We start from the raw sequence: 17,973 nt of genomic DNA on the forward strand, positions 1-17,973 counted from the left end.
TCCCCTCTCCTTCCAGTCCTGTCTGGTAACTAGCTCCCCTCTCCTTCCAGTCCTATCAGGTAACTAGCTCCCCTCTCCTTCCAGTCCTGTCTGGTAACTAGCTCCCCTCTCCTTCCAGTCCTATCAGGTAACTAGCTCCCCTCTCCTTCCAGTCCTGTCAGGTAACTAGCTCCCCTCTCCTTCCCGTCTATCAGGTAACTATCTCCCCTCTCCTTACAGTCCTGTCAGGTAACTACCTCCCCTCTCCTTCCAGTCCTGTCAGGTAACTAGCTCCCCTCTCCTTCCAGTCCTGTCAGGTAACTAGCTCCCCTCTCCTTCCAGTCCTGTCAGGTAACTAGCTCCCCTCTCCTTCCAGTCCTGTCAGGTAACTAGCTCAAGCATCACACATTCCTCCTTTATTCATATTAACATTGCTAGTTTTCAGAAGAGGTGAAAAAGAGAGAGGGGGGGAGAGGTGAAAAAGACAGAGAGAGGGGAAGAGATGGAGAGGGGACGAGTTGGAGAGATGGAGAGAGAGAGGGGAAGAGATGGAGAGGGGATGACATGGAGAGAGAGAGAGGGGAAGAGATGGAGAGAGAGAGGGGAAGAGATGGAGAGAGAGAGGGGAAGAGATGGAAAGAGAGAGGGGAAGAGATGGAGAGAGAGAGGGGAAGAGATGGAGAGAGAGGGGAAGAGATGGAGAGAGAGAGAGGGGAAGAGATGGAGAGAGAGAGGGGAAGAGATGGAGAGAGAGAGGGGAAGAGATGGAGAGAGAGAGGGGAAGAGATGGGAGAGAGAGTGTGACAGTGGGCCGGTCCCCTCTCCTTTGACTGTGGACCTGTCCCCTCTCCTTTGACTGTGGGCCGGTCCCCTCTCCTTTGACTGTGGGCCGGCCCCCTCTCCTTTGACTGTGGGCCGGTCCCCGTCCGGTAACTAGCGCCCCTCTCCTTCCAGTCCTGTCAGGTAACTAGCTCCCCTCTCCTTCCAGTCCTGTCAGGTAACTAGCTCCCCTCTCCTTCCAGTCCTGTCAGGTAACTAGCTCCCCTCTCCTTCCAGTCCTGTCAGGTAACTAGCTCCCCTCTCCTTCCAGTCCGTTCAGGTAACTAGCTCCCCTCTCCTTCCAGTCCTGTCAGGTAACTAGCTCCCCTCTCCTTCCAGTCCTGTCTGGTAACTAGCTCCCCTCTCCTTCCAGTCCGTTCAGGTAACTAGCTCCCCTCTCCTTCCAGTCCTGTCTGGTAACTAGCTCCCCTCTCCTTCCAGTCCGTTCAGGTAACTAGCTCCCCTCTCCTTCCAGTCCTGTCAGGTAACTAGCTCCCCTCTCCTTCCAGTCCTGTCAGGTAACTAGCTCCCCTCTCCTTCCAGTCCTTTCAGGTAACTAGCTCCCCTCTCCTTCCAGTCCATTCAGGTAACTAGCTCCCCTCTCCTTCCAGTCCTGTCTGGTAACTAGCGCCCCTCTCCTTCCAGTCCTATCAGGTAACTAGCTCCCCTCTCCTTCCAGTTCTGTCAGGTAACTAGCTCCCCTCTCCTTCCAGTCCTATCAGGTAACTAGCTCCCCTCTCCTTCCAGTCCTGTCCGGTAACTAGCTCCCCTCTCCTTCCAGTCCTGTCTGGTAACTAGCTCCCCTCTCCTTCCAGTCCTGTCAGGTAACTAGCTCCCCTCCCCTTCCAGTCCTGTCCGGTAACTAGCTCCCCTCTCCTTCCAGTCCTGTCTGGTAACTAGCGCCCCTCTCCTTCCAGTCCTATCAGGAAACTAGCTCCCCTCTCCTTCCAGTCCTGTCCGGTAACTAGCTCCCCTCTCCTTCCAATCCTGTCAGGTAACTAGCTCCCCTCTCCTTCCAATCCTGTCCGGTAACTAGCTCCCCTCTCCTTCCAGTCCTGTCCGGTAACTAGCTCCCTTCTCCTTCCAGTCCTGTCTGGTAACTAGCTCCCCTCCCCTCTCCTTCCAGTCCTGTCAGGTAACTATCTCCCCTCTCCTTCCAGTCCTATCAGGTAACTAGCTCCCCTCTCCTTCCAGTCCTGTCTGGTAACTAGCTCCCCTCTCCTTCCAGTCCTATCAGGTAACTAGCTCCCCTCTCCTTCCAGTCCTGTCTGGTAACTAGCTCCCCTCTCCTTCCAGTCCTATCAGGTAACTAGCTCCCCTCTCCTTCCAGTCCTGTCAGGTAACTAGCTCCCCTCTCCTTCCCGTCTATCAGGTAACTATCTCCCCTCTCCTTACAGTCCTGTCAGGTAACTACCTCCCCTCTCCTTCCAGTCCTGTCAGGTAACTAGCTCCCCTCTCCTTCCAGTCCTGTCAGGTAACTAGCTCCCCTCTCCTTCCAGTCCTGTCAGGTAACTAGCTCCCCTCTCCTTCCAGTCCTGTCAGGTAACTAGCTCAAGCATCACACATTCCTCCTTTATTCATATTAACATTGCTAGTTTTCAGAAGAGGTGAAAAAGAGAGAGGGGGGAGAGGTGAAAAAGACAGAGAGAGGGGAAGAGATGGAGAGGGGACGAGTTGGAGAGATGGAGAGAGAGAGGGGAAGAGATGGAGAGGGGATGACATGGAGAGAGAGAGAGGGGAAGAGATGGAGAGAGAGAGGGGAAGAGATGGAGAGAGAGAGGGGAAGAGATGGAAAGAGAGAGGGGAAGAGATGGAGAGAGAGAGGGGAAGAGATGGAGAGAGAGGGGAAGAGATGGAGAGAGAGAGGGGAAGAGATGGAGAGAGAGAGGGGAAGAGATGGAGAGAGAGAGGGGAAGAGATGGAGAGAGAGAGGGGAAGAGATGGGAGAGAGAGTGTGACAGTGGGCCGGTCCCCTCTCCTTTGACTGTGGACCTGTCCCCTCTCCTTTGACTGTGGGCCGGTCCCCCTCTCCTTTGACTGTGGGCCGGCCCCCTCTCCTTTGACTGTGGGCCGGTCCCCGTCCGGTAACTAGCGCCCCTCTCCTTCCAGTCCTGTCAGGTAACTAGCTCCCCTCTCCTTCCAGTCCTGTCAGGTAACTAGCTCCCCTCTCCTTCCAGTCCTGTCAGGTAACTAGCTCCCCTCTCCTTCCAGTCCTGTCAGGTAACTAGCTCCCCTCTCCTTCCAGTCCGTTCAGGTAACTAGCTCCCCTCTCCTTCCAGTCCTGTCAGGTAACTAGCTCCCCTCTCCTTCCAGTCCTGTCTGGTAACTAGCTCCCCTCTCCTTCCAGTCCGTTCAGGTAACTAGCTCCCCTCTCCTTCCAGTCCTGTCAGGTAACTAGCTCCCCTCTCCTTCCAGTCCTGTCAGGTAACTAGCTCCCCTCTCCTTCCAGTCCTTTCAGGTAACTAGCTCCCCTCTCCTTCCAGTCCGTTCAGGTAACTAGCTCCCCTCTCCTTCCAGTCCTGTCTGGTAACTAGCGCCCCTCTCCTTCCAGTCCTATCAGGTAACTAGCTCCCCTCTCCTTCCAGTCCTGTCCGGTAACTAGCTCCCCTCTCCTTCCAGTCCTGTCTGGTAACTAGCTCCCCTCTCCTTCCAGTCCTGTCAGGTAACTAGCTCCCCTCCCCTTCCAGTCCTGTCCGGTAACTAGCTCCCCTCTCCTTCCAGTCCTGTCTGGTAACTAGCGCCCCTCTCCTTCCAGTCCTATCAGGAAACTAGCTCCCCTCTCCTTCCAGTCCTGTCCGGTAACTAGCTCCCCTCTCCTTCCAATCCTGTCAGGTAACTAGCTCCCCTCTCCTTCCAATCCTGTCCGGTAACTAGCTCCCCTCTCCTTCCAGTCCTGTCCGGTAACTAGCTCCCTTCTCCTTCCAGTCCTGTCTGGTAACTAGCTCCCCTCCCCTCTCCTTCCAGTCCTGTCAGGTAACTATCTCCCCTCTCCTTCCAGTCCTATCAGGTAACTAGCTCCCCTCTCCTTCCAGTCCTGTCTGGTAACTAGCTCCCCTCTCCTTCCAGTCCTATCAGGTAACTAGCTCCCCTCTCCTTCCAGTCCTGTCTGGTAACTAGCTCCCCTCTCCTTCCAGTCCTATCAGGTAACTAGCTCCCCTCTCCTTCCAGTCCTGTCAGGTAACTAGCTCCCCTCTCCTTCCCGTCTATCAGGTAACTATCTCCCCTCTCCTTACAGTCCTGTCAGGTAACTAGCTCCCCTCTCCTTCCAGTCCTGTCAGGTAACTAGCTCCCCTCTCCTTCCAGTCCTGTCAGGTAACTAGCTCCCCTCTCCTTCCAGTCCTGTCAGGTAACTAGCTCCCCTCTCCTTCCAGTCCTGTCAGGTAACTAGCTCAAGCATCACACATTCCTCCTTTATTCATATTAACATTGCTAGTTTTCAGAAGAGGTGAAAAAGAGAGAGGGGGGAGAGGTGAAAAAGACAGAGAGAGGGGAAGAGATGGAGAGGGGACGAGTTGGAGAGATGGAGAGAGAGAGGGGAAGAGATGGAGAGGGGATGACATGGAGAGAGAGAGAGGGGAAGAGATGGAGAGAGAGAGGGGAAGAGATGGAGAGAGAGAGGGGAAGAGATGGAGAGAGAGAGAGGGGAAGAGATGGAGAGAGAGAGAGGGGAAGAGATGGAGAGAGAGAGAGGGGACGAGATGGTGAGAGAGAGAGAGAGAGGGGAAGAGATGGGGAGAGAGAGGGGAAGAGATGGAGAGGGGACGAGATGGAGAGAGAGAGAGAGGGGAAGAGATGGAGAGGGGAAGAGATGGAGAGAGAGAGGGGAAGAGATGGAGAGAGGGGAAGAGATGGAGAGAGAGGGGAAGAGATGGAGAGAGAGAGAGGGGAAGAGATGGGGAGAGAGAGGGGAAGAGATGGAGAGAGAGAGGGGAAGAGATGGGGAGAGAGAGGGGAAGAGATGGAGAGAGAGAGGGGAAGAGATGGAGAGAGAGAGGGGAAGAGATGGAGAGAGAGAGGGGAAGAGATGGAGAGAGAGAGGGGAAGAGATGGAGAGAGAGAGAGGGGAAGAGATGGAGAGAGAGAGAGGGGAAGAGATGGAGAGAGAGAGAGGGGAAGAGATGGAGAGAGAGAGAGGGGAAGAGATGCAGAGAGAGAGGGGGGAAGAGATGGAGAGAGAGAGAGGGGAAGAGATGGGGAGATAGAGGGGAAGAGATGGAGAGAGAGAGGGGGGAAGAGATGGAGAGAGTGAGAGGGGAAGAGATAGAGAGAGAGGGGAAGAGATGGAGAGAGAGTGAGGGGAAGAGATGGGGAGAGAACGGGGAAGAGATGGAGAGAGAGGGGAAGAGATGGAGAGAGAGGGGAAGAGATGGAGAGAGAGGGGAAGAGATGGAGAGAGAGAGGGGAAGAGATGGGGAGAGAGAGGGGAAGAGATGGAGAGAGAGAGGGGAAGAGATGGGGAGAGAGAGGGGAAGAGATGGGGAGAGAGAGGGGAAGAGATGGAGAGAGAGAGGGGAAGAGATGGAGAGAGAGGGGAAGAGATGGAGAGAGAGGGGGGGGGAAGAGATGGAGAGAGAGAGAGGGGAAGAGATGGAGAGAGAGTGAGGGGAAGAGATGGGGAGAGAACGGGGAAGAGATGGAGAGAGAGAGGGGAAGAGATGGAGAGAGAGGGGAAGAGATGAGAGAGAGGGGAAGAGATGGAGAGAGAGAGGGGAAGAGATGGGGAGAGAGAGGGGAAGAGATGGAGAGAGAGAGGGGAAGAGATGGGGAGAGAGAGGGGAAGAGATGGGGAGAGAGAGGGGAAGAGATGGAGAGAGAGAGGGGAAGAGATGGAGAGAGAGGGGAAGAGATGGGGAGAGAGAGGGGAAGAGATGGAGAGAGAGGGGGGGAAGAGATGGAGAGAGAGAGAGGGGAAGAGATAGAGAGAAAGGGGAAGAGATGGAGAGAGAGTGAGGGGAAGAGATGGAGAGAGAGTGAGGGGAAGAGATGGGGAGAGAACGGGGAAGAGATGGAGAGAGAGAGGGGAAGAGATGGAGAGAGAGGGGAAGAGATGGAGAGAGAGGGGAAGAGATGGAGAGAGAGAGGGGAAGAGATGGGGAGAGAGAGGGGAAGAGATGGAGAGAGAGAGGGGAAGAGATGGGGAGAGAGAGGGGAAGAGATGGGGAGAGAGAGGGGAAGAGATGGAGAGACAGAGAGGGGAAGAGATGGAGAGAGAGAGAGGGGACGAGATGGAGAGAGAGAGAGGGGAAGAAATGGAGAGAGAGAGGGGAAGAGATGTAGAGAGAGGGGAAGAGAAAGGGAGAGAGAGGGGAAGAGATGGAGAGAGAGAGGGGACGACATGGAGAGAGGGGAAGAGATGGGGAGAGAGAGGGGAAGAGATGGAGAGAGAGAGGGGACGAGATGGAGAGAGAGAGTGGAAGAGATGGAGAGAGAGAGGGGAAGAGATGGAGAGAGAGAGGGGAAGAGATGGAGAGAGAGGGGAATAGATGGAGAGAGAGGGGAAGAGATGGGGAGAGAGAGGGGAAGAGATGGGGAGAGAGAGGGGAAGAGATGGGGATAGAGAGGGGAAACTAAGTTGGGAGAGGGTGAGAATTAAAGCAGGTGAATGTTGCTCTCTGAGTAGAGCTGTAACAGTGCCGTCTAGTGTGCTGCCGCCTCCTGTTGATTCTTAGACACTACAACTTATTTACTCTCTCTTAGGTCTCTCCTCGCCCTACAACAGTAGGTAGAGTAACCTAAATCAATGTTTTAAAGGTGTGTGTGTGTGTGTGTGTGTGTGTGTGTGTGTGTGTGTGTGTGTGTGTGTGTGTGTAAATGCAACAGTTTCAACAATTTTGCTGAGTTACAGTTCATAGAAGTCAGTCAATTGAAATAAATGAATGGATATGAGTTTTGGTATGAAAGTGGATGTGTGTTTTGTTGTGGATGTGTGTTTTGGTATGAAAGTGAATGTGTGTTTTGGTGTGGATGTGTGTTTTGGTATGAAAGTGAATATGTGTTTTGGTGTGGATGTGTGTTTTGGTATGAAAGTGAATGTGTGTTTTGGTGTGGATGTGTGTTTTGGTATGAAAGTGAATGTGTGTTTTGGTGTGGATGTGTGTTTTGGTGTGGATGTGTGTTTTGGTATGAAAGTGAATGTGTGTTTTGGTGTGGATGTGTGTTTTGGTATGAAAGTGAATGTGTGTTTTGGTGTGGATGTGTGTTTTGGTGTGGATGTGTGTTTTGGTGTGGATGTGTGTTTTGGTGTGGATGTGTGTTTTGGTATGAAAGTGGATGTGTGTTTTGGTATGAAAGTGGATGTGTGTTTTGGTGTGGATGTGTGTTATGGAGTGGATGTGTGTTTTGGTGTGGATGTGTGTTTTGGTATGAAAGTGGATGTGTGTTTTGGTGTGGATGTGTGTTTTGGTATGAAAAGTGGATGTGTGTTTTTGTATGAAAGTGGATGTGTGTTTTGGTGTGGATGTGTGTTTTGGTGTGGATGTGTGTTTTGGTGTGGATGTGTGTTTTGGTATGAAAGTGGATGTGTGTTTTGGTGTGGATGTGTGTTTTGGTATGAAAGTGAATGTGTGTTTTGGTGTGGATGTGTGTTTTGGTATGAAAGTGGATGTGTGTTTTGGTGTGGATGTGTGTTTTGGTGTGGATGTGTGTTTTGGTGTGGATGTGTGTTTTGGTATGAAAGTGGATGTGTGTTTTGGTATGAAAGTGGATGTGTGTTTTGGTGTGGATGTGTGTTTTGGTATGAAAGTGGATGTGTGTTTTGGAGTGGATGTGTGTTTTGGAGTGGATGTGTGTTTTGGTGTGGATGTGTGTTTTGGTATGAAAGTGGATGTGTGTTTTTGTATGAACGTGGATGTGTGTTTTGGTGTGGATGTGTGTTTTGGTGTGGATGTGTGTTTTGGTGTGGATGTGTGTTTTGGTATGAAAGTGGATGTGTGTTTTGGTGTGGGTGTGTGTTTTGGTATGAAAGTGGATGTGTGTTTTGGTGTGGATGTGTGTTTTGGTGTGGATGTGTGTTTTGCGCTCTACCTACAGTAGACTACCCTCACTGTTATTGGGACATGGGACGTGCAGGCTTGTAGTAGTTGAATAGGTTCTAAGCTATGAATTAAGGGTTAATGAAGTCTTATGTTGATCTGACCTGGACAAACTCTGACAACAGTATTGCACAGTAAGCAGTAAGCTTGAATATGCCACACACACTATCACATTATTCTCATAGCTGTGTTTCTATTTGTCCAGCTTGGCGGAGGGACAGACATTTTTATTTATAGAAATATTTATGTATTATGAATTCCTGTTTCTAATGGGCCTGTGTGTGTGTGTGTGTGTGTGTGTGTGTGTGTGTGTGTGTGTGTGTGTGTGTGTGTGTGTGTGTGTGTGTGTGTGTGTGTGTGTGTGCGTGCGTGCGTGCGTGCGTGCGTGCGTGCGTGCGTGCGTGCGTGCGTGCGTGCGTGCGTGCGTGCGTGCGTGCGTGCGTGCGTGCGTGCGTGCGTGCGTGCGTGCGTGCGTGCGTGCGTGCGTGCGTGCGTGCGTGCGTGCGTGCGTGCGTGCGTGCGTGCGTGCGTGCGTCTGCTAAATGACTCACTACTGTAAGTGTCTCTAGATCAGAGAGTCTGTTAAATGACTCACTACTGTAAGAAGCTCTGGATCAGAGAGTCTGTTAAATGACTCACTACTGTAGTGTCTCTGGATAAGAGAGTCTGCTAAATGACTCACTACTGTAGTGTCTGGATCAGAGAGTCTGTTAAATGACTCACTACTGTAGTGTCTCTAGATAGGAGAGTCTGTTAAATGACTCACTACTGTAAGAAGCTCTGGATCAGAGAGTCTGTTAAATGACTCACTACTGTAGTGTCTCTAGATAGGAGAGTCTGTTAAATGACTCACTACTGTAAGAAGCTCTGGATCAGAGAGTCTGTTAAATGACTCACTACTGTAGTGTCTCTAGATAGGAGAGTCTGTTAAATGACTCACTACTGTAAGTGTCTCTAGATCAGAGAGTCTGTTAAATGACTCACATGTATGTGTTCTCCTAACCCTCCTCCCTGTCTCTCCTGTAGTCTTCAGAGTTGGATGAAATCCTCGATGAGCTGCAGTGTGTCCAGCCCTCCTCCCTCCCCTCCTCCCTGGACAAACAGACCATCATCAACGACATACTGCACATCACCCAGGAAACCAGCCCTGGCAACCCCAACGCCATGGCAACACAGCAGCAGCAGAGGGGCATGCAGCGAGGCATGGGGCCAGGCAGTGAGTGTGTGTCTCTCACACACACACACACACATACACACACACACACACACACACACACACACACACACACACACACACACACACATCTGACAGGCACATACATACACAGTACAGTACAAGTACTGTCTCACACTCCCTCCTACACACACACACACACACACACACACACACATATATATACTAAAACCTGCCCTCATAAACAGCTGCTCAATGTATGTGACTGGTCAGTACGTCAGTGTCTTGGTGTATCAATCGTTATGTAGTGTAGACCATATTACCATGTAGACCATGTTACAGTGTAGACCATATTACCATGTAGACCATGTTACAGTGTAGACCATGTTACAGTGTAGACCATGTTACAGTGTAGACCATATTACCATGTAGACCATGTTACAGTGTAGACCATGTTACAGTGTAGACCATGTTACCGTGTAGACCATGTTACAGTGTAGACCATGTTACCGTGTAGACCATGTTACAGTGTAGACCATGTTACAGTGTAGACCATGTTACAGTGTAGACCATGTTACAGTGTAGACCATGTTACAGTGTAGACCATGTTACCGTGTAGATCATGTTACAGTGTAGACCATGTTACAGTGTAGACCATGTTACAGTGTAGACCATGTTACAGTGTAGACCATGTTACCGTGTAGACCATGTTACCGTGTAGACCATGTTACAGTGTAGACCATGTTACAGTGTAGACCATGTTACCGTGTAGACCATGTTACAGTGTAGACCATGTTACCATGTAGACCATGTTACCGTGTAGACCATGTTACAGTGTAGACCATGTTACAGTGTAGACCATGTTACAGTGTAGACCATGTTACCGTGTAGACCATGTTACCGTGTAGACCATGTTACCGTGTAGACCATGTTACAGTGTAGACCATGTTACAGTGTAGACCATGTTACCATGTAGACCATGTTACCGTGTAGACCATGTTACCGTGTAGACCATGTTACCGTGTAGACCATGTTACAGTGTAGACCATGTTACCGTGTAGACCATGTTACAGTGTAGACCATGTTACAGTGTAGACCATGTTACGGTGTAGACCATGTTACGGTGTAGACCATGTTACAGTGTAGACCATGTTACCGTGTAGACCATGTTACCGTGTAGACCATGTTACAGTGTAGACCATGTTACCGTGTAGACCATGTTACCGTGTAGACCATGTTACCGTGTAGACCATGTTACAGTGTAGACCATGTTACAGTGTAGACCATGTTACCGTGTAGACCATGTTACCGTGTAGACCATGTTACAGTTTACAGTTTAGACCATGTTACAATGTAGACCATGTTACAGTGTAGACCATGTTACCGTGTAGACCATGTTACAGTGTAGACCATGTTACCGTGTAGACCATGTTACAGTGTAGACCATGTTACCGTGTAGACCATGTTACCATGTAGACCATGTTACAGTTTACAGTTTAGACCATGTTACAGTGTAGACCATGTTACAGTGTAGACCATGTTACCGTGTAGACCATGTTACAGTGTAGACCATGTTACCGTGTAGACCATGTTACAGTGTAGACCATGTTACCGTGTAGACCATGTTACCGTGTAGACCATGTTACAGTGTAGACCATGTTACCGTGTAGACCATGTTACCATGTAGACCATGTTACCGTGTAGACCATGTTACAGTGTAGACCATGTTACCGTGTAGACCATGTTACAGTGTAGACCATGTTACCGTGTAGACCATGTTACAGTGTAGACCATCTTACAGTGTAGACCATGTTACAGTGTAGACCATGTTACCGTGTAGACCATGTTACCGTGTAGATCATGTTACCGTGTAGACCATGTTACCGTGTATCCGATTAGCATGTTTTATTTATCTCAAATGTGTCACTACACCTGCTCTCTCTCTCTCTCTCTCTCACTCTGTCACTTTGTCACTCACTCACTCACTCACTCACTCACTCACTCACTCACTCACTCACTCACTCACACTCTCTCACTGTCACTCACTCACTCACTCACTGTCACTCACTCACTCACTCACTGTCACTCACTCACTCACTCACTCACTGTCACTCACTCACTCACTCTCTCTCACTGTCACTCACTCACTCATTCACTCACTCTCTCACTCTCTCTAGACTACGGATGTCCGGGGGGCCAGGGTCCAGGTAAGGGTTTGCCTTTGAGGAGTGTATCCCTGGATATGAACATGTCAGGGGGCCGGCCCCCACAGGGCCAGTATCCCCCCATGAGGACCCCCAGCCACTACACACTACAGCAGCAGCAGCAAGGCATCATGGGAAACCACGCCGCCGTGATGTCCAACCAGGCCAACCTCGCAGGTGGGTGGAGCCGTCAGAGCGAAGGCTTACACTTTTATTTGTGTATTTTCCCTGATCTACAAATACTCAACAAACATTTACATTTACAGTAATTTAGCAGATGTTCTTGACCTTTTCATGCTATGTAGTACGAGGTTTCCCTGGTCAGGAGTCATCGAAGTCAGCACTCAAAGAAACGTGTGTAACGGAATACACTCGCTGCCCCTCTCTATGCTACCGGCTGACACGTCAGCTTTTTTTCTCTCTCTCTCTCTCTCTCTCTCTGTGGGGACCGATGACACGTCACAGTGAGTCACTTCCTGTTTCCGTGCAGGAAGTTGAGGGAGTCGGAGTCACCCACACACACAGACACACACTGCCAGCTCTTCTCCTCTCACTTTCATTTTGACTCACAGACGGGCCACGGCACTCTGTCTCACAGACGGGCCACGGCGCTCTGTCTCACAGACGGGCCACGGCGCTCTGTCTCACAGACGGGCCACGGCGCTCTGTCTCACAGACGGGCCACGGCGCTCTGTCTCACAGACGGGCCACGGCGCTCTGTCTCACAGACGGGCCACGGCGCTCTGTCTCACAGACGGGCCACGGCGCTCTGTCTCACAGACGGGCCACGGCGCTCTGTCTCACAGACGGGCCACGGCGCTCTGTCTCACAGACGGGCCACGGCGCTCTGTCTCACAGACGGGCCACGGCACTCTGACTCACAGGCGGGCCACAGAAACGCCCACTCTGAAAACGACCTCTAACCCCTGAACTGTGGTTGGGGGGATACTGGCAAATGTGGGAAGTGTGAACAAAATGAAGTTGACTTCTGTCCTTGTAGATGGGCGGTATATTGTTGTCCCTCACTTTTGTTTTTCCCTCTGACACTCCCCACACATTTACTCACTCACGTGATCTCTCTCTCCCTCCCTCCGTCTACCCCCCCCTCCAGGTCTAGTGAGTGGTCCTCAGCAGGGCATTCAGGAGGAGGGGGGTTGGGGTCCTGGGGGCCCGGGTCAGAGCGGTTCAGCCTCGGTCCCTCCTCCTGGGGCCCCAGGTCAGCAGGGGACGATGCACAGCCGTATGGGGCCCAACCCTGGAGGCCCCGGGGGCCTCATGAGACCCAGCAGTCTACCAGGACCTGCACCCAGGCAGATGCTGCAGTCGCAGATGATGGTCAACGGTGAGACTGTATATCTACCATTTCTAGTTCTATGCCAGGGTTGCTCTAGAATATATATTTGTCATGGTCTATCCACTTCACAGATCAGTGTTTCTTGTCATTGGGCTTGGGGACCCACCAATTGATGTAACATATTTGTGTTGTCAATGGAAACCAATTTATTGATATTCATTTTCAGCATGTAGAAGTACACAGATAGTTTTGAAAAATAAAAGGTTTTGGAGTTTGGGATAAAGCTGACACCTGCTGGCCAGTCAGAGGAACAACACCCTGATACACTGTCTAATGCCAGTTGTCATATTTTTTTTATTTAACCTTGATTTAACTAGACAAGTCAGTTAAGAACAAATGCTTATTTTCAATGACGGCCTACACCGGGTAACAGTGGGTTAACTGCCTTGTTCAGGGACAAAACAACATGTTTACCTTGTCAGCTCGGGGATCCGTTCTAGCAACCTTTCAGTTACTGGTCCAACACTCTAACCACTAAGCAACTTACCTATCTCGAGCAGCTCAGTCTGGTTTGGGCATGGGGTTAATAAAGTTATATATACATTTTAATGTCTCTCTCTAATAAAGTTATATTCATTTGAACATTTCTCTCTAAAGAGATGAGTATAGGGTTAGTAAAGTTATATTAATTTGATTCTGTCCATAAAGAGATGGGGTTAATAAACCTATATTATTTGAATCTCTATAGATAGCCATGGGGTTAATAAAGTTATATTATTTGAATCTCTATAGATCGCCATGGGGTTAATAAAGTTATATTATTTGAATCTCTCTCTCTTTTTTTAAAGAGATGGGCATGGGTTTAATAAAGCTATATTATTTGAATCTCTATAGATCGCCATGGGGTTAATAAAGTTATATTATTTGAATCTCTCTCTCTTTTTTTAAAGAGATGGGCATGGGTTTAATAAAGTTATATTATTTGAATCTCTATAGATCGCCATGGGGTTAATAAAGTTATATTTTTTGAATCTCTATAGATAGCCATGGGGTTAATAAAGTTATATTATTTGAATCTCTCTCTCTATATAGATGGGCATGGGATTAATAAAGTTATATTCATTTGAATCTCTGTCCATAAAGAGATGGGCATGGGATTAATAAAGTTATATTCATTTGAATCTCTGTCCATAAAGAGATGGGCATGGGGTTAATAATGGTACACTACATGGCCAAAAGTATGTGGACACCTCCATTCCAAAATCATGGTCATTAATAGGGAGTTGGTTCCCCCTTTGCTGCTATAACCTCCTCCACTCTTCTGGGAAGGCTTTCCACTAGATGTTGGAACATTGCTGCTATAACAGCCTCCACTCTTCTGGGAAGGCTTTCCACTAGATGTTGGAACATTGCTGCTATAACAGCCTCCACTCTTCTGGGAAGGCTTTCCACTAGATGTTGGAACATTGCTGCTATAACAGCCTCCACTCTTCGGGGAAGGCTTTCCACTAGATGTTGGAACATTGCTGCTATAACAGCCTCCACTCTTCTGGGAAGGCTTTCCACTAGATGTTGGAACATTGCTGCTATAACAGCCTCCAGTCTTCTGGGAAGGCTTTCCACTAGATGTTGGAACATTGCTGCTATAACAGCCTCCAGTCTTCTGGGAAGGCTTTCCACTAGATGTTGGAACATTGCTGCTATAACAGCCTCCACTCTTCTGGGAAGGCTTTCCACTAGATGTTGGAACATTGCTGCTATAACAGCCTCCACTCTTCTGGGAAGGCTTTCCACTAGATGTTGGAACATTACTGCTATAACAGCCTCCACTCTTCTGGGAAGGCTTTCCACTAGATGTTGGAACATTACTGCTATAACAGCCTCCACTCTTCTGGGAAGGCTTTCCACTAGATGTTGGAACATTGCTGCTATAACAGCCTCCACTCTTCTGGGAAGGCTTTCTACTAGATGTTGGAACATTGCTGCTATAACAGCCTCCACTCTTCTGGGAAGGCTTTCCACTAGATGTTGGAACATTACTGCTATAACAGCCTCCACTCTTCTGAGAAGGCTTTCCACTAGATGTTGGAACATTGCTGCTATAACAGCCTCCACTCTTCTGGGAAGGCTTTCCACTAGATGTTGGAACATTGCTGCTATAACAGCCTCCACTCTTCTGGGAAGGCTTTCCACTAGATGTTGGAACATTGCTGCTATAACCTCCTACACTCTTCTGGGAAGGCTTTCCACTAGATGTTGGAACATTACTGCTATAACAGCCTCCACTCTTCTGGGAAGGCTTTCCACTAGATGTTGGAACATTGCTGCTATAACAGCCTCCACTCTTCTGGGAAGGCTTTCTACTAGATGTAGGAACATTGCTGCTATAACAGCCTCCACTCTTCTGGGAAGGCTTTCCACTAGATGTTGGAACATTACTGCTATAACAGCCTCCACTCTTCTGAGAAGGCTTTCCACTAGATGTTGGAACATTGCTGCTATAACAGCCTCCACTCTTCTGGGAAGGCTTTCCACTAGATGTTGGAACATTGCTGCTATAACAGCCTCCACTCTTCTGGAAAGGCTTTCCACTAGATGTTGGAACATTACTGCTATAACAGCCTCCACTCTTCTGGGAAGGCTTTCCACTAGATGTTGGAACATTGCTGCTATAACAGCCTCCACTCTTCTGGGAAGGCTTTCCACTAGATGTTGGAACATTGCTGCTATAACAGCCTCCACTCTTCTGGGAAGGCTTTCCACTAGATGTTGGAACATTGCTGCTATAACAGCCTCCACTCTTCTGGAAAGGCTTTCCACTAGATGTTGGAACATTGCTGCTATAACAGCCTCCACTCTCCTGGGAAGGCTTTCCACTAGATGTTGATGATCTTTTTAAGTGGGAGAACTTGCACAATTGGTGGCTGACTAAATACTTTTTTGCCCCACTGTATATATATAGGCATGGGGTTAATAAAGTTATATTATTTGAATTTCTATATATAGATGGGCATGAGGTTAATAACATTATATTATTTGAATCTCTCTCTCTCTATATATATAGATGGGCTTGGTGTTAATAAAGTTAAATTATTTGAATCTCTCCCTCTTTAAAGAGATGGGCATGCGGGCCCACCAGTTCTCCCAGCAACAGGCTCCACCCAATCAGACGGCTCCATGGCCAGACAGCATGATACCTATTGAGGCCTTCAACCAGAACAGGTAACCAGCCCTCCGTACTACTCTACTGGACACTACATGAGACTACTTTACACGGGCCTCTGTCCTACAATCACTACTGCAGCGACCGTACCAGAACCTGTCACACACATTACCAGAACCTGTCACACACTGTACCAGAACCTGCCACATCCTTCCTTTGCCAGAACCGTTGTCTGTCGGCGCTGGAGCAACTCTTATAGTTCAGACTAACCACTTTAAAACGGTTTGGATCAGTTAACTACAGCACAGAGAAGTGGTTAAAATAACTTATGGTCATTTAACCTTCCCCCCTTCTCTCCCTCTTCCCCCTCCCCTCCTTCTCTCCCTCTTCCCCCTCCCCTCCTTCTCTCCCTCTTCCCCCTCTTCCCCCTCCTTCTCTCCCTCTTCCCCCTCTTCCCCCTCCTTCTCTCCCTCTTCCCCCTCTTCCCCCTCCTTCTCTCCCTCTTCCCCCTCTTCCCCCTCCCCTCCTTCTCTCCCTCTTCCCCCTCCCCTCCTTCTCTCCCTCTTCCCTCTCCCCTCCTTCACTCCCTCTTCCCCCTCCCCTCCTTCTCTCCCTCTTCCCGTCTCTTCCCCCTCCCCTCTTCTCCCTCCCCTTCTCTTCGTCTCCCTCCCTCCCCCCTTCTCTTCCTCTCCCTCCCTCCCTCCCCTTCTCTCCCTCTCCAGGTCTGTGTATGCCCCCCAGCAGGAGGAGGAGGTGTTGTGTGGGGGTCCGGGGCCCGGCGGCCAGGGGACTGGGGGTCCTGGTGAGGGGGGTTCTAGTGATGAGGGGGCTCTCATGTCACAGCTCTACACAGTGCTGAAGGACTTTGATGGCCTGGAGGAGATAGACAGAGCCCTGGGGATACCTACTCTGATGGGACAGGTACGATTCAGCAGTCACTGTAGTGTTTTTCATCTATTAATATCCCTCTATCCCTCTCTCTTAACTACTCTGTGACAGATCAGTCCATTCTTCCATCTCTGATCCCTCTCTTCTATCTATCTTATCTTCTTCTCTCTGGGGACACTCACCTGTCACTAGAGTTGTCCTTCTTTTTGTCATCTAGGCCTATACAGTATATTTCTCCTCCTCTGTCTCTCCTCTGTTCCCATAGAGTTTAGAGTTTGGGGAAGCTATTTTTTCATCAGCCCCGGCAAGAGACACATTAGGAGCTCAGCCCCGGCAAGAGACACATTAGGAGCTCAGCCCCGGCTAGAGACACATTAGGAGCTCAGGCCCGGCTAGAGACTCATTAGGAGCTCAGCCCCGGCTAGAGACACATTAGGAGCTCAGCCCCGGCTAGAGACACATTAGGAGCTCAGCCCCGACTAGAGACTCATTAGGAGCTCAGCCCCGGCTAGAGACACATTAGGAGCTCAGCCCCGGCTAGAGACACATTAGGAGCTCAGCCCCGGCTAGAGACACATTAGGAGCTCAGCCCCGGCTAGAGACTCATTAGGAGCTCAGCCCCGGCTAGAGACTCATTAGGAGCTCAGCCCCGGCTAGAGACCCATTAGGAGCTCAGCCCCGGCTAGAGACACATTAGGAGCTCAGCCCCGGCTAGAGACACATTAGGAGCTCAGCCCCGGCTAGAGACACATTAGGAGCTCAGCCCCGGCTAGAGACCCATTAGGAGCTCAGCCCCGGCTAGAGACTCATTAGGAGCTCAGCCCCGGCTAGAGACACATTAGGACCTCAGCCCCGGCTAGAGAGTCATTAGGAGCTCAGCCCCGGCTAGAGACACATTAGGAGCTCAGCCCCGGCTAGAGACACATTAGGAGCTCAGCCCCGGCTAGAGACACATTAGGAGCTCAGCCCCGGCTAGAGACACATTAGGAGCTCAGCCCCGGCTAGAGACACATTAGGAGCTCAGCCCCGGCTAGAGAGTCATTAGGAGCTCAGCCCCGGCTAGAGAGTCATTAGGAGCTCAGCCCCGGCTAGAGACACATTAGGAGCTCAGCCCCGGCTAGAGAGTCATTAGGAGCTCAGCCCCGGCTAGAGACACATTACGAGCTCAGCCCCGACTAGAGACTCATTAGGAGCTCAGCCCCGACTAGAGACTCATTAGGAGCTCAGCCCCGGCTAGAGACTCATTAGGAGCTCAGCCCCGGCTAGAGACTCATTAGGAGCTCAGCCCCGGCTAGAGACACATTAGGAGCTCAGCCCCGACTAGAGACACATTAGGAGAGACACATTAGGAGCTCAACCCCGGCTAGAGACTCATTAGGAGCTCAGCCCCAGCTAGAGACCCATTAGGAGCTCAGCCCCGG

The 17,973-nt window shown here is 50.1% G+C and overlaps 1 protein-coding gene across 2 annotated transcripts in view; it reads left to right on the forward strand.

The window, feature by feature from the left end:
* LOC110536532 (nuclear receptor coactivator 2) overlaps positions 1-17,973 on the forward strand; it is a 236,266-nt gene that overhangs the window by 174,164 nt on the left and 44,129 nt on the right. For both annotated transcript variants that reach the window (XM_036934699.1, XM_036934700.1), the window contains exons 11-15: positions 8,856-9,045; positions 11,181-11,384; positions 12,319-12,549; positions 15,618-15,723; positions 16,387-16,585. In XM_036934699.1, the coding sequence (XP_036790594.1) occupies positions 8,856-9,045; positions 11,181-11,384; positions 12,319-12,549; positions 15,618-15,723; positions 16,387-16,585 (930 nt within the window). The remainder of the gene's footprint in view (positions 1-8,855; positions 9,046-11,180; positions 11,385-12,318; positions 12,550-15,617; positions 15,724-16,386; positions 16,586-17,973) is intronic.

Source organism: Oncorhynchus mykiss, chromosome 11, assembly GCF_013265735.2.
Source record: "Oncorhynchus mykiss isolate Arlee chromosome 11, USDA_OmykA_1.1, whole genome shotgun sequence".
Taxonomy (NCBI): domain Eukaryota; kingdom Metazoa; phylum Chordata; class Actinopteri; order Salmoniformes; family Salmonidae; genus Oncorhynchus; species Oncorhynchus mykiss.